Here is a 17,726-nt window from a genome sequence, read left to right as displayed (position 1 = left end):
TGACTCTGTAGAAACATATTTTTTCGTAAAATATCAGTGTCTAAAATATCATGACGTATCAAATATGTAAGAAAGATTTTTACATTGGCTAATAAGATACATGCAAAGACAAGATTTATGTACGACAGAAATCAATAAAATTCGGTTTGTTATACATACCTCGAAAAGTACTATATGAATATACAGATTAAGATTAAATTAACTTAATCTGTAACTCAGCTTATAATATCTGTTTTAGAAATAATATAAGCAAAGAAATAGTCCTCATACATAAACACATAACTATAATACAGCTAATCTGCACTACGATGTGCCGGCTAACATCAGTAACGTACGGTTCCGGCCAGCCGGCAACAATAGCGGTCCGCGGAGTTCAGGATTCCGGCGCCGGAAATGGACCGGTCGGTGCCGGCACACTGTCCACGACATTCACTTAACCCCGCGACAAATGTACGGAACACTCAACGCAAAAACATCGACCCAACGGATCCGGAATACGAGTGAATTTAATGAGAATGCTAATATAAGTGTTTTATCAAATACCTACTGGAGTAAAATCACTGTCCTTCTAACATTTTTTTTATGTAACTAGAATAGGAAATAACCGCCTGCTATATATTGCCTACCGAAATAATAGGATGTTATGCCACTTGAACCCAAAAATTATATATATTACAAACAAGCTTATTGAAGGCTGAAATAGGTGAGATAGAGATAATGCAGATGGCTTTGTTTAAAGTCTACTATTATGGTATATATGATAGTTAATTAGTAGTAGTTACGTAAAACTTATTTTGTACCTATTAAAATGTAACACTTCCATTACCTGCTCTTCAATAACATAGCTAATGGTGGTCGGTAATTCTGTAACGGCTGTTATGTAATGTACCATCAAGTAACAAGTATACCATCATTATGTACTTACAAATTAGAGGATATTTGTTAAATCATTAACTTGTAAAGTTTCATCATAATAATAAGAGCGTTATGAACCAGTGGTTTACTACCGACCCTAGCCATCAAATGGATTTCCACATATAGCCCAGATAAAATAGAAGCTGCCGACGATAAAAATATTTTATTCTATTTGTACATTTTCAGTAATGGAAATACCAATAATAGATCAAATTAATTAGAGACAATACCTTTTATTGCTTTATAGTATAATAGCAATAGCTGACAATCTTTGCGTTATTACTATAAGTGTATTAATTAGATCAAATTCATTTTTAGTATTACTTATAAACTAATAAAACATGTCAAACTCCGTGAAGATACTCAATATTTCCGTATCTAATGTACTATCAAAGTTAAAAACAAAACCCTAAAACTCCCAATGAAAACCTTCAAAACCATCTTCAAAACGTTAGACATAAAAGCAACCACAGTACTAGTGGCTTGATGGTTCTGGCTTTTAACGATACATTTCTTGCTCTAGAACAAGCCTCCCGCTTTCATATCACCCTTTGTTTAGCGACGCGGATGCAAAGCACGCAATCAATGTTTTCTTAAAAGCGTACGAGGCTTTTACTCAATGTTTTTGTTGGGAACTTTGAAACGAATCTTTTCTAATGCGTGAAAGGTTAAAGGAACGACAAATTACCATCAAAGTAATGCCTTAAATATGAATAAGGTAGTCAAGGGATTTTGTCAATGTTTCAATACTGCCTTTGATATTTGGTTTCTTTATGGCTTATGGAGATCTTTATTTTATTATACTACAGGAAATAGTTCTTTATAGAATTTAGAGCCATATTTTAAGTTTATACCCTTAAAATAATTATTAATAGTTGCATTAAATTGCTTTCATGTGCTTTCAGTAACATTGGAATAGTTATACCGTTTTCTGTCACATTAATGATGACGAGTGTTAATATTTTGTCTACAAATATTAATTCACTCAAGAAATTTTAAATGCAACCTGTATTTATTCTTTTACTTCTCAACTAACATTGATGCTTGTAAAAGTCGTGACCTTTACTAGAAATGTCTAATTATCCCGGCAGAACACATTAAACAAATTACAAATGATCCGTCAAAAGAATAGCTCTAAAACAACAACTCAACAAAACATATGTTGATTATGAGTATAACGTCCCCCGGGCGATTCACAAAACACGCTCACACTCCAAGCAGCGTATCATTGTTCTTTGACTTTCCTTCATTAAATGTTAAACCGTATCCGTCTAGAGGCACATCCTCAGAATTAGCTCTCGTTTATTTAATACTTGTGACAATCAAAAAGCGTCGTCGCGAAATAACAATCTGAAATGTCATCTTATTACGTGCTTTCATACTCTTGCGCGTGCTAACAGTGATTGTACACTGCTATATATTTTATCTTTACAAACTTTTAATTTGTAATTTATTATTTAATACTCGTAATAATAATATGAGAGGAGATTGTTACTGACCCCTTGCTAGCAATGTCTATACCATTATCGTAATGCAATAAAAATATACATATGTTACATACAAATATACTTTATTACTCTCTCTTTCTCTCTGTATAACCACTTTTCATATCATTTGGGGTTGCCTCTCCTAGTTATTCCTTGTCAGGCTTATCTGTCGTCGAGTTATATACTTTGGTTTCCTTTAGGTTGCTATTGATAACGGACTGCCAAGTCAGTAGAGATCTTCCTAATCTCTGGACAGGAATTAATTTATTACTCACACAATGTAACTTAAATAACTGTAGATATACTAATAATTCTTGTATTATATATACGCTTTATAATAGTAGTCAATTAAATTGCTTGTTATAGAATAAATTACTTGTTAGTTCTTTTCTATTGAAACTATATCTCCAAATATATAAGAAATAAATAAAAAAAAAACATAAAGTACATTATAATTGAGAAAGATTGTCAAATAAATAAAATATAGACACCAAATACAAGGGTCACAAAATTATACAGGTGTAAATCGAATGTCGATATTTAGAATAACCGTGGGAAAAAATAAATGGAACATACAAATTTCATGTCGAGCAGTGTAACGCACTTCAGATTAATTCACACGAGCAATCTTCGAGTTCTCGCGAATTCTTGATTGCGTTATCATTTAACGATTCCTTTACAAATATGTTTCACTTACACCGAAACAGTTTCTTTTATTTCGAAAACGATCGTGTTAATTATTTTCTTCGTAGCAATGCATATACTCATTTCAATATATGATGAATAAGATGCCAATTAACACATTCATTTCTTATAAATATTATGTAGAATATACCTTATGTAATTATGTAGTAAGATCACAATATGTCATAACTCCTTTTCGTACTCAAAACATCGAAAGAAATTAGTATACATGTAATAAATTTTATTACATATATTTCGTACATATATTTATTCATAAGTATGTGTATGAAATAAATTTATTGAAAATGTTTGTATTCTTGTAGGTCTATTACTGTCAATTATAAGTTAAAACTAGTATGATCAGTGAAAAAAAGAGGACAATTCGAAATAAGTCAGTATACCAAGCCGCCTGGCCAATACATTAAAAAAAGACTAACTATAAGAGGAGAGGCCAACGCATAGCAGTGGGATGATAATGAATTAACATGATAATGTACAAAGGTTGTCCCTTGTTGATAATTACAGGATACCGTCACGGAATAAAATTAGTACTTGTAGTATGTACATATGTTAATATTATTTGTATATTGCTAAATCTCAACAAAAAAGCATGAAGATGTATAATCAAATATGTTATGTATTACATGATCTGTATCCGCCAAGTCTCGTCATTGTGTCATGTCCTCGTAAATATTCCATTAATGCCGACCACGACCCCGTCCCAGTTGAGCAAGGGAATGCACTTCGGCAGCGGCTTCTCACAACCTATCTTATCCCGTCATCTTATGTTAGACTCCAAGTTTATTATACCTTTAATAGGGCTGATACATGCTGCAAATTTGAATATTCAGTGTTTGATTTCAAATTACTGTTGAATATTGAAGTTACGTAGTACCGCGGCATGAGACTTTAGTCCTTTAGTACATGAGGGATACTATAGGCATGGTGTGCAGAAGTGATATCCATGGTGCTTTTCATGTCTATAGATGACGGTCACGTCATCTATAGACAAGTCTGACTGACTGCAAGACGTTGCAGTCAGATAGTTTGTCATTTTAAAGATATAAACCAAATGTTATATAACATATTGATTGTGTTTTTTCTAGTATAATTTTTTGGCATTAAATATGTTAGAATCATATTAATATATTTATAACTGATATAATACTGAGACTCCATAAAAGAAAGACAAAAAATAATACTAAATTAGGACTACCCTTTCTTTATTCAAATGCGGTAGCAGAATGGAATAGGTGTTTACGTACGTTTGACTTTATTTTCCATTTTCGTTTTAATTTTTCTTTTTCCTATACACCGTTATGTATAAAAAAAAGTATAGAGAATAGAAAACATTGACGGCAAAACAAAGTACATGCAAAACAAATACTAAAAGTAATATTAAAGTGTCCCTGTCTCATAACAAAATAATGCACTTAGGTAGTTACACGTATAACCTGAAGTATCTAGTGAATGTGAGATGCAATAAATCTGTATGCGTCATGCATTGCCTGACTTGCATGAAAATACAATTCGTACAATTTCCACGGGTAAGCGGTCGCGAAAAACCAAGATGGCCGCCTTCGGCAGAATGTCGGCAAGTTGATTTGTGACTCGCCCCACAAAGTAATACCTAGTGAAGAGTGCCAACAGTCGAATTGGAAAATTTTATATCGACTATAAAAGTCTTGAGCAAATCGTGGTAAGTTTATACCGAGTTAAGGATTACTCCGCATTTCCTTTCAAACCATATTTGTTTTGCTCTGCAATTTCCAGTTTGCATTATAGATTTTCGAAAATTGCAAACGTAACTTCATCATAGTATTGTGTATTTTTCTATATTTCTGTTTACTCAGTTCCTATTCACTCCATAAACGACCATGCATAGAAATTGCCAGTCAGCAAACAATAATATCAGAATACAATTTTCTTATTGTTAAACATTATAGCTTTAAATCGCTGTTATTCGATGTTTTTATTCCACAATGATAGAAAACAAGCATACAAATCATATGACGAGAAACTGGTAACCGTATACAGTAACATAGTAGTAGTACTTGGAAAGCTGATTGTCTACGATAAGTGGTAACCGTCGCAAAAAAAAAAAAAATTGAAAAAATGTTGTGTCGCTGTTCCGGAGGGGAAGATGTCATGTTTCGTACCCTGTAATTTCACTACCTTATTTAATTGAAATACATATTACAAAAGCAAGCTCTTTTGTACCCAAAATAAGTGACAGATGTAGGTAGCCACGTAGCCGAATTTCTACAAAGTTAAAATACAATATATGCATAATTATTGATAATACAACTTTTTTGCATTAGTCATACTAATGACGCCAAGAAAAACAGTGCTTTATCGCCATTTCGGAGTACTAAAATGTCATGCTTTTGTAGCATGTAATTTCACTACATTTTCTTACCCTTTAATCGAAATACATGCTACAATAGCAAACTCCTTTGTATCCGAAATAAAAGAGTAGCCACACAGCCCACTGCCTAAAATGTTTGGTAAAAATATTTTTTTATTTTATTAGTATAAAACCAACAACAGCTTTATTTACTCTTATAAAGTTACAAACTATTAATAAAGCGAATCCATTAGCTTCGTTCAATTAACAAACAATACGAGGTGCATTTACTATAATAAATCAATAGAAGTGCATGCAAACGTCAGTGTTTGAGCGATATTGATAGATTTGTCGGCACAGCATGTTTGACTTTGCGGACCTATCATGCTGCATTTGTTTATTAATTGGTTAATTATCAATTCAGAATTCAGAATTCGTATACATTACATATTTATCTTGTACATAAATAGAAACCTATAAAAATATATAAATAGTTACTGACGAATGTATTCCATGTACAAATATATCTTCATCATTCAAACTCATTAATAATTTTTTTATATCCCTTGCTTTTGATTCTCGTAATTTATTTTATATATGTCGCAATTACATTTACCTATGTCTTTCCCCGAACGTTTCAGTATATGTACAGTGGTAATTCAAATTGAGGTGACGCATTTTATTTTGTTGACAGCTTTGAAAAGGCCAAAAGAAATAAGGAAACAATGTTTAATCTACGCCGTTTACCGTAACTAAAACGTTTATGACACAAAGGGGGCGCACTCGACAAAATTACCGGTGCCAGACCCGTTGTATAGAGTACACTTATGTAAACCGCCCACTCGGAGGGCTCTTTGAATACTAACGTTTTGAGTTTTTTACCGGTTTACTAGAAGTACTTTTTTTTATTACATTTAAAAATAAATATTGTCATTAATACCTTTAATAAACTTGTAAAATCGAGACGAGACGAAAAGTATATTTTTTTGTATGTCAATGTTTCATATTAAAAGGACAGGAGGGATTAGGATGATGTTTTCATAGTATACGTTGTTAAATGATAGTCAAAAATAGGTAAATATTGGCTAAAGGAACATTAGAAATATAATAAGATAAATTTGTATTTGTTTCTTAATTTCTAATACGACATTTTTATTATTATTTTTACATATTGTTATTTATTTTCTATGAAATAATAAGTGATGTGGTAAAAATAAATTTATTTATTTTTGTCATTTTATCGTCGCCACTAGACAGCATCTACAAAAGAACACGCGAAGTCGTATATACTAATACTATTAAATAAATCTCACGAATCTCTCACAGTGTGGTCTTTTTGTCGAAGATATTCCTTTTACTTAAAAGAGTAAAGCTACATCTTATAAGGACTTCTAGATGAAAACTTCAAGTTAATAAGCTACAAGTTACCTCTCTGAGTAGGAATATTTCATAAGTCAGTAAGTAGTACTTATCAGATAAAATTGAACAAAATTATATAATCAGCAATAAGTGGTTTATCTTTCCCGGTCTGATACTAATATCAAAGAAAAAGAGGTACTCAGATAAATTAGGGAAAGGTCCCGGGCTGAATTCTAGTAAAGTGGTTAAATTACATATTGAAGAATACGAGTTTCGAAAACCACTAAATTCATAATCTATGTTTACTACTGTACTTATTTATATGTATATCTATATTTAATGGTAAATGCTCGAGATAATGTTATTATTCAATTTATTGCTACTGTTGAGGTATACATACGCAGTCACTTACGAACTATTTCCTCAGTGAATACATAGCTTACACAGCAAGCTATTTGACAGTAAAATATACAAGCCAAAGTCAAACACCTCTACCTAAAGTTATATAGAGTCTTTTACTGATAAGTAAACTTATTAATATTAAAATATATTCTGGATAGTTCAACAAATAACACGTGGTATCACAACAGTTTTGATTTGTGATTCGCTTACCGTGAAATACGAGCGATATTTGAAAGTGCCAACATCCGAATTGGAAAATTGTATATTGAGCTATAAAGTTCTTGACTGGGACGTACGATACTTGAATCCACTTCTATTCTATTCGAATGAATATTCGAGCGCGTATGTAACATTCAAGTTTATTTATATCGATAAACTGAGTATATCTGTATAGGTTATCATTCAGTTCTATTAACGGCAGATACGTAGTAACTAAATAAAGGTTGCAATAAACTGCAACTGCTATATTATTTGTTTATTTATTAAAAACTGTAATTCACAAATACACAAATAAAGGTGCACATGACCGACTTAACATCTAGAGACATTTTTTCCCGGTCAACCATAGGACAAATAGAGATTCAAGTGGGCGCTGCATTATCAATTATATACATATAATAACATAATATTGACATATACACGATATTTATAAATATATATATATTAAATCAACAATGAAAGTCAGGTACGTAGAAGAAGAGAGGTATAGGAATAATACTATTTAAATTTATGTATAATTTTAAAGAAATTAATTAATAAATAATTACTTATATTAAAAAAATGTTTTGTTGCTGGAATCCGATAATTAATCAAGACCAGCTAAATAGACAATGATTGTAGTGGGAATTAAACTCTACCCGTGAAGTAACTTTTAACACATTTGTTCATAGACTTCGAATGCTAGATGTACACCGAAAAAAATATATTAATAAGGACTTATTAATCAAATGTTAACGATCTTTGTCATATCACAACAGTCATATTTAATATTACTAATATCATTTATATTCAGGTCATTTAGATATGTACCTTTTAACATGGTAACATAAAACAGTATGGTTACCTGAAATATAAAAACAGTTTGAAAACCGCTAGTACATATATACATTGAAGCATGCATATAAGTACATACTGATTTGATATATCTTATGTTGGTGAATCTTAAGTAATTAAATAAATGATAAATCGACAACATTCAATTAAGTCGTGTCATGAATTATTAGTAATTATTGTTTTATTAACAGAATAAATAGTTTGGTTGCTAGTATTGTAAGAAAAGTGGCAGTCAGTCTTGAGGTAATGGCGGTTGGTAAGGAAAAAATACATTCCGAGGAGAATCAATATTCATAATTTGTGCCGGTGGAGGTGAAGTAACAAACCCAGTTTATTAAACGCAATAGTTGCATCTAAAAATCTAGTCAATAATAACTATAATAAAACAAAGCCTGTGATACAGTAAATAAGTGTTAAGTGAAAATTCAGATGTAAATATAAAAATTACCAACTAAAACATTATTATTAGATTAGAGTAAAGAACAATTAACTCGGAAACTAGTTGTTACCCAGACTTAGGTTTTCTGAGATAACAGTTAAACTATGTCCATCTTTGGAGTTCAAACATTATCACGTCTGTGTTATTCTTACTATACTTATAAATTGATAATATTTATACATTTTTAGGAGATGGTAAAACTCTGTCATGGTAAATTATATATATTACTTAGTAGTATTACCTATATTCATTTAAAATAGGGGATAGTATATTACTGTCTGAAATAACAAAATTAAGAGTTCACGGGAAAACTACGATACATATTATATGAGATATGCTAGCAAAGCAAATATAAGCTGTAAAAATTATAAACTAATAGCAGTGTTACTTTATTGCGTCAAGTTTTTTTTATAAAATTAATAATAATAATACTTCCGTTTCCGTACTATGGTTGCGCTTTGCATTTTTTGTTTAGAATTTGAGGTAGTAATTTTTTAATGATAATAATCACGTACAACTAAAATTAGGATGGGGATGACAGTTGATATGTTTGTTCTAGAAATGCCGTTTCGTTTCTATGATTTCTATAAATGTTTCGTTCAAAGCCATCGTGAATGTCTCACGTAGTAGTAATTTGTATACTTGACGCCCACAGCTAAACACAGGCTAATAAAATATAATAAGTATATCTTTTATTCTCTAAAAATACTAAACATAAATATAAAAAAATACACCAAAAATGTTTATGCGTAAATCAAAATACATTTTGCTTATAATAATTTATACCGAATTCGCATTCTTTGTAACTGGCGAAACAAAAAAGAAAAACAAAAAACTTTTCTTATTTAAGTCTGAAACAAAAGTATTTCTTTAGATTTAAATCTTGCGGTCATTAGAGAGTCAAGTTAGCATACATTTTAATATTACAAGACAGCTGTGACTCTGAAATAAGGCTACTTTTGCAAGATGTCAAAACAAGCTCATTTTATTTATATTTTCTCTCCTGCTATCTCCAGTTCGGGATTTATTACTGCAATATTATGTTGTACAACAGACGGTGGGCCAATCGTTTTTTAGTTTCAGGTATAATTTTGACCGACTTGAAATAAGAAGTGGTTTTCTATTGAAACATATTTTTATGTACCTATGTGCTATGTGATCGGTGATAATTTACTAGGTGTTTTGATTGATTGATTATTTTAATTATATATATATATATATATATATATATATATAACAAATAAGAAAAAGAAAGATTACGATTGCAGCTATATCTATCCTATACCGATCCTATAGCTATCCAAATAAAACCTACCAGCTAATAGAAGTATACAACGGTTAGTAAAGAAACCAACTTACATATGTAATGTAAATATTTTCATTTTGATATAATAATCCTTTCATTTAGAGTTCTTATTAAAACCTTTATGATCAAATATCTCATTATTTCAACTCTCAATGGATGGTAAGAATTAATTTGTAATAACATTAAAGAGATAGAAAAAGGTATTCGTTCAGAATTTTTATTCATTATTATTATTATTTTTGGACTCGTTCCAATATCATTTTCTTCCACAGATTTATATTATTGAAGCTACTTTACGAATTAAACGGGATAAATTCACAAAATATATCTAAGGGTTATTGTTAAGCCAACAATTAGTTTATAGAATACGGCTATCTGCCAAAATACATTTTGATGTTTTGTTAAAGATAATCCCTGTCTATTTCAGATTTAATCTGGTAATATTCGCACCTCGGTTTCAACTTCCACAGACTAAATAAATTTATTTTAGAATTTTTAGTCATTGTGAGGTTTGTCTGTTAATCAACCCTCACAGAGACAATTTTTTTCTGTATATACAGAAAAGTTCTACTCTTGGAATAAGAAATTTCTTATTAATAGGATTTCAATATAATGTCACTTAAATAGTATAACTCCAAAGTTGATACCAATTTCAGCCCTATTTATGACATTTTGAATAACTTGTCACAACGTATTCGGCAATATATGTATTTATAATGCTGCCAGAGTCTGACGTGATTTGCATATACCAGAGACTTAAAATAACCTCATAGTTAGAAGTCCAAACGGGTCAGATTAGGTAATTTTAGAAATTGGTGGGAAAATAGTCTTTTAGTTTTACCACATTATGAATTATTCCGTAAATCATTGACATGAATTGTCCATCTAATATCATTGTCCATTCCATGTCATTGGTCAGTAAAATGAATTATTTTACTTGTTTATTTCTGATGTATTTTACGTTTATTTATGGCACAATTTAAAAAAAAACGTAAGTCATTTCTATACTTCACGTACTTTTAAGTTAATCAATATTCCTTAGATATAAATTTACAAAAAAGTCTTTATGTGCAATACTAAACAATAACAATACTTTTATATATTATTTCCTCATATTTTGTTAATTCTATTTTTAATATCAATACAAAAATCAAGAAAATCCGTTTAAGATGTCCAAGGACATAATTACCATCATACCCTGAGATCAACTCTATGAAGTATAACCTACATGATATATATTTTATTGTGATTATTAATTAATAGAATTTAATAATTATACGTATCCAAAACTATGCTTATTGTGTAAGCGGATCACGAAGCTTGTTTACCAAGTGTATTAGATGCCTAAACATCACTACGAATTTAGACCAGTATACATGACCCGTCTTTATTCATATTCATCCATCCCCGAGAACATATTACAATAGAAAAGAGACGGGGGTGGTAGGTCGATTTGAATCGGTCGGACTACGTAATGTATGGTTACGCCAGCGACAAAATTAACTAGAGCGAGTAATGTTTGACTGTGTATTATTTAGACTGAGTAAACTTAAGCAGGTCGCTGATTAAGCTATTGGTTGGCTTCAGAAAATGTAAATAGACGTAACTACACTCACAAAAACTAATCAGCAAGTATTAACAATTCAAAGTCCAACTTTCAGTAATTTTATTGAATGCGTAAAATTGAAAAGTACTCTAAATGTTAAAGTCTAGACGAGTTCTATTGTTTGTCTAAGATTTACTTTCAGATTCATTGTCTTTGACTACAGTCGGGAATTTTTAAAATAATAAGTTCAGAAGATAATTAACACATGACAACGAAATACGTGACCAAAATAAACAATAAAGTAATAAAAGATTTGTAAATATTGGAGATACATAAAAAACTGAACTTGATACTTTATTTTATTTTATTTTGGTAACAGTTTGCAAAATAGATACGAAATTATACTTCAATTGCTTTTATAGAGGAAATGAAGTTGGTCATTATAAAAAAATATTGAAGTAAAATTTAAATAAGTATTTATCGCGGGATATTATAGGATATTTTTTCTTTCAAAATAAAACGAAGTGTAATAGAAAATTTTATATATAATAAAGTATTTACGAAGTTGTCTTTTATCTATCATAAGAATAATATAGAAGCCTCTAATACTTAGGTAGAAGTTAGAGCATAAAATTTTAACTTAAACTCGAGCAACGTTGAAATACAGAAAATACAAAGGTTATTCTCAAGAATAGATCAATCTATATCCATTAAGGAAGCAATAACGTAGCGGGAAAGGGAATATCCATCAATATTGTGCGCGCCAAATCCACTGACCGTCTCACTGCGGCTGCCCACTATTAATACTGAACTAAGCTTAGCTCTAATAAGTCTTACATTCACATTGTATGCGATAGTTACTATTATTTTATATGTAGTTTTCAATTGACTTAAAAATAACAGTCGACTTATTTGTACAGTTTGATATTTTCCCAATTTATAAACTGCGCTATAACGATGTGAGCCTTTTTCTGACAGTTCTCACAAAAATGTATAGAAGCATAACATCATAGTCTTCCGAAATAGATGATATTTTTTTGTTCAATGAGATGTGAGAGTAAATTTACAGAGGATCAAGAATGGCAGTAGCCAATTGTATGTCTTTTTTTTAAATATATTTGTTGCTGACGTACTGGCCATATACTTTTATACTTCATATATTGTATTTTTCTAAAGAATTTTATTATATATTTTTTGTATACAGAACTTTAATATCAAATAAACATTGTGACAGACAACAACATCTGGTGTCAGAAGCTGAAAAATTATAAAAATCTTCGCCTACACAAAATAATTTAATATTATTATCGATATATTAGTGCAAAACTGTGTTGTATATTATTTTCACTACGTAAGTACTAGTCCAATTTCATAAAAATGCTAACTCGGAGCATGACAAAGCGAACCTCCGCAAAAAGTGCACCTTCTGATCGCTCATCAACAAGCGCCGTGCAAGCAGAGAGGCTAGCAATAGAAGCAGATCATGCACGTCGCGTTGCCGAAGCCGAACGTAGATCCTTAGCTGCCGAACGCGAGGCACAGCAGCGAGCGCTTGCCGCAGAACGCGCTGCTTCTGAAGCAGAAATGCGTGCCCAGATAGCAGCACTAAATAGTCGTTCTAGCCGCCGTAGCTCCAGGAACTCAATAGAGAACTGGCTGGACGCTAACTTCGCTACGACATCCAAGAACTGCGCATCAGCCCCGAGAGAAGATATAGCAACAAACTGCGCGCCGGAGACTCAGAACCCATCCAGTCCACCTGCCATTCCTGCTGCATGCGATGCAGTACCTGCAGGGCCTGCAGTGCCGATGCCCATGGAGGGCCCTCACGGTGCTGCCTTCAAGGCCGTGCCACAGGAGCAGGCGGCCCATAGTGGGCACTTCTCGGCCCACCCCATTGTGACGGACCCGTACATACCACAAAACAACACCATAGGCACACATACGCATAATTGTATCACAAATAAAAGCATAGAAAACCACCACACTCTACACCTTGCTCGAGCAGTCGCTGACGTCGCTATAAAAGCGGCCCAATCATCCAAGGTAAGTGCACCGCTCCCACTCTTCGATGGTCGCGCGACGGATTGGCTTATATTTAAAAAGTCATATGATAAGTCCAGCCCGGCGCTAACACCAACGGAGAACTTGGCGAGGCTCAATGCTAGTCTCCGTGGGGCCGCGCGCGATCACGTAGCTATACTGCTAGCGGCCACGCGCGACCCTCGTGAGGTCATTCATGCTCTTGAGGTATTCTTTGCTAGACCCGAATTCATAATACTTTCAGAGATCTCGGCAATGCGAGCTCTCCCAAAAATAAGTAATAATGAGAGCATGAAGGAACTCAATCTTTTTGCTTGCAAAGTACGCAGATGCACGGAAGTCGTGCGACTGCTCAACCGACCAGAGTATTTGGCGTCACCCGATTTGGCCAACGAGATCTTAACAAAATTTACGCCATTACTCAGGATCCGTTGGGCAGACTATGCAGCAAGCAAAGAGACTCTGGACAAGTTTCGACTCGAACTACTGTCCGAATTTCTTATGCTCGAGGCGGAATTACGTGTTCGGTATGGAACCTATTCTGAACAAGTAAAGCCCGAACCGCCCAAACGTCAATGTCATCCACTGACGTCATGTCATAGTACCATAGACAAAGTTGCTATTTGTCCTTATTGCTCAAAGTCTCACAACATTGAAACATGTAAAGAGTTTAGTTTAGCTACAGTAGAAGATCGATGGAAGTGGGTCATTGCTAACAAAGTCTGTTACAAATGCCTCCAAAGCAATCCCCATTTCTTTCGCCGCTGTACGCTTAAGCATTGTCAGGTGAAAGGGTGTAAGAGTAGATTAAGCCATAACTCCCTACTCCACAGAACCACCTCACCAACAAAGACTCAAAACGACAAGTCCATCGAGTGACGATACAGCGCCGAGTTCGTCTGCAACCGTCACCCACAGTCGATCGCTCCCTACGTCCCAGCGTCCACTACTGAAGGTAGTTCCCGTCACAGTAGCCGGCCCTAAAGGTACTTTCGATACTTTTGCCTTGCTAGATGATGGCTCTACAGCCACCCTATTAGACTCGTCAGTAGCGTCCGCCATAGGTGCAAAGGGACGAAGAAGCCATATTAAGATCGATGGTATAGGAGGTATGTCAACTGAGTCCGATATATCCCTAGTCGACATCACAATCAAGGGACGTTATAGTACGGAGTGGCATTCTTTAGAAAATGTTCGTTCTATTCCTAACCTGAACCTTGGTCCACAACATATTGATCGCGAGTTTGTTAAAGGTTTACATTATTTATCTGATTTGGTCGATTTTATATGTTATGAACATGCTAAACCGATGCTTTTAATTGGTATCGACAACTGGAACCTCACCCTGCCCACAGAGATCCGCCAGAGCTCTAAGTCTCAGCCTGTAGCCGGTCTCACCCCTCTTGGTTGGGTCCTTTTCGGTTTCAGCTCGAGTAAAACCAAACCAATCGAGTTCGTAAACCATACCATTTCCACAACTGTAAATCCGTCAAACAGCTATGAATCGTTAGAAAATCTCATAAAAGAAGATTACAAACTAGATTCTATAGGCATTGTAGCTAAAGATTATCGCACCCCTACTGAGCAAAGAGCGTTAGATTTACTAGAGTCCACCACTACTCGTCTTCCTTCAGGGCGATTTGAAACAGGTCTCCTATGGCGAGACAACTTAAAAGATGTCCCCAATAATTATAAACTTGCCTTGTCCCGCTTTAAAAGCCTAGAACGAAAACTCATAGGTGATAAGTCGCTTGCAGAATCATATAGGCAACAGATAAATGCCAACATTGTCAAGGGTTACGCAGAAATATGCACAGAACCTGCAGACCCCTCCAAAGTCACTTGGTATCTGCCACATTTCGGCGTCGTACACCCACAAAAAAAGAAACTTAGGGTTGTACACGACGCAGCAGCCACTTTTGAAGGTGTTAGCCTCAATTCTATGCTTTTAGCAGGTCCCGATTTACTGCAACCTCTGTTAGCAATTCTGATGCGTTTTCGTGAAGGCCGCATCGCTCTCAACGGCGATATTCGGGAAATGTTTCCCCAAATTAAAATCCGGAAGGAGGACAGAGACGCTCAACGTTTCCTGTGGCGTAATGAACCATCCCAACCGATTTTGGAATACAGAATGTCGTCGATGATTTTCGGTGCGGTCTCCAGTCCGTGCACAGCTCTCTACCTGAAAAATAAAAACGCATTAGATCATAAAAAAGAATTTCCGATGGTCGTAGATGCCGTAGTTAACAACCACTACATGGACGATTACCTGGGTAGCGTCGACTCTGCAGATGAAGCAGCTCGTCTCGTAGCTGATATTGTAGAAGTCCACTCTCGCGCAGGTTTCGAGATGAGAAATTGGGTTTCTAATTCTAAAGAAGCTCTTACCTTGATTCCTCGAGATCTATGTGCCGCAAACATCTTAGAGGTAAATCTTGCAAACAATGCTCCAAACCATAAAATTCTCGGAGTGTCTTGGAACATCGTTGATGACTCTCTAGGCCTTTTGCGAAGTTTACCCCCTATCCATGAGTCTTCTAAGTGGACTAAGCGCCATGTCCTATCATTACTAATGCAAGTATATGACCCTCTAGGCTTTTTGGCTCCTATTGTCATAAGAGGTCGAATTCTTTTTCAACAAACCTGGAGGCTCGGTATCAACTGGGACGATCACTTACCATCCGAAATTCTATTAAAATGGAAACATTGGTTTGAGCACCTATCAAATCTCCGCCAAACTTCTATTCCACGCTGCTACACAACATGTGAGTGGACGGAAAAACAACTCCATGTCTTTGCTGATGCTAGCGAATACGCATACTCCTGTGTAGCGTATTGGCGTTTCATAACGCCCAACGATTGCAAAATAAGCCTTATTGGTGGAAAAGCGAGGTTAGCTCCTCTAAAGCCAGCCTCCATACCTAAATTAGAGCTCCAGGCAGCTCTGATCGCTGCTCGTTTTTGTAAATATTTAATAGAGGCTCATAAACATAAGCCTGTCAAAATTTTCCTTTGGTCAGATTCTTTGACAGTTCTCAAATGGCTTCGTAGTGATGCTCGCAATTTTAAAGTATTCGTTTCACATCGGGTTGGAGAAATTTTAGAACTCACAGACATTTCTTGTTGGAAATATGTTCCAACTCATCTGAATGTTGCTGACGACGCTACGAGGCCACAATCAAAATTCGAAATTTCACGATGGTTCTCCGGGCCACCCTTTCTATTACTCGGTCAAAATGAATGGCCTGAGGAACCTTCCACAAATGTGCGACTAGGCCCCGAAGAAATGAAATGTGATCGAGAGCTAGTTGCACTAACAACAGATAATTCTCCGGAACTATCCCCAGTAGTAGCTAATCACTGTCGTTTCAGTAATTGGTTACGTCTAGTTCACGCTACAGCTACTGTTGCTCTAGCTGCTAAGTTTTTTATACATTTATTGTTTCGTAAGATAGGGAATAGGGTTGACGAAGCCCCTTCTCGACGGCTACAAGCCTCAGATCTAGTCGCATCAGAACTCCGCTTACTCTTGCGTTCCCAACTAGACTCCTTTGGAGAAGAACGTCGCCTTATTAAAGCCGAAAAGCCCTTGCCTTCTAGAAGTCGTTTGAGACGGCTAGCTGTCACCTTGGACGATTCCCAAATATTAAAATTAGCAGGGAGGACAAGAGCCTGTGCGGGTTCAATCACCACAAGCAACCCCATTGTGCTCGACGGCAAGCATCCCATCGTAAAACTTCTAATAAAATACCATCACAACAGAGCAGCACATGCGAACACAGAATTAATTGTCAACGAATTACGGCAGAACTCGTCTCCTCAACTCATCTTCGGTATACGTCCAGCCGTAAAGAAAGTCGCTAACGAATGCATGATGTGTCACCTTCGTAAAAGAACCCACCGACCCCATCTTTCGGTGATCTACTTGCAGAACGGATGGCTCATAGCGTACGCCCATTCTCCTTTGTTGGGCTAGATTATTTCGGGCCAGTTACTGTATCCATTGGCCGACGAACCGAAAAACGCTATGTGGCACTCTTCACTTGCCTGACAGTACGAGCCATCCACCTAGAAATTGTTGGCAGCTTATCCTCGGATGCGGCAATCATGGCTCTACGTCGCTTTATATCAAGACCAATGCCCAA

The 17,726-nt window shown here is 34.7% G+C and overlaps 1 protein-coding gene across 1 annotated transcript; it reads left to right on the top strand.

The window, feature by feature from the left end:
* Positions 1 to 12,930: 12,930 nt before the first annotated feature.
* On the top strand, positions 12,931 to 17,557 carry LOC131854763 (uncharacterized). Its single transcript, XM_059205904.1, has 2 exons — positions 12,931 to 14,323; positions 14,415 to 17,557. The coding sequence occupies exons 1-2, from the start codon at positions 12,931 to 12,933 to the stop codon at positions 17,555 to 17,557; spliced, it is 4,536 nt and encodes a 1,511-aa protein (XP_059061887.1).
* The last annotated feature ends 169 nt before the right edge of the window (positions 17,558 to 17,726 follow it).

This window comes from Achroia grisella, unplaced genomic scaffold, assembly GCF_030625045.1.
Source record: "Achroia grisella isolate CSIRO2021 unplaced genomic scaffold, CSIRO_AGI_Agris_v1 utg1245, whole genome shotgun sequence".
NCBI lineage: Eukaryota > Metazoa > Arthropoda > Insecta > Lepidoptera > Pyralidae > Achroia > Achroia grisella.
This window is presented reverse-complemented; position numbering and strand designations above follow the sequence as displayed.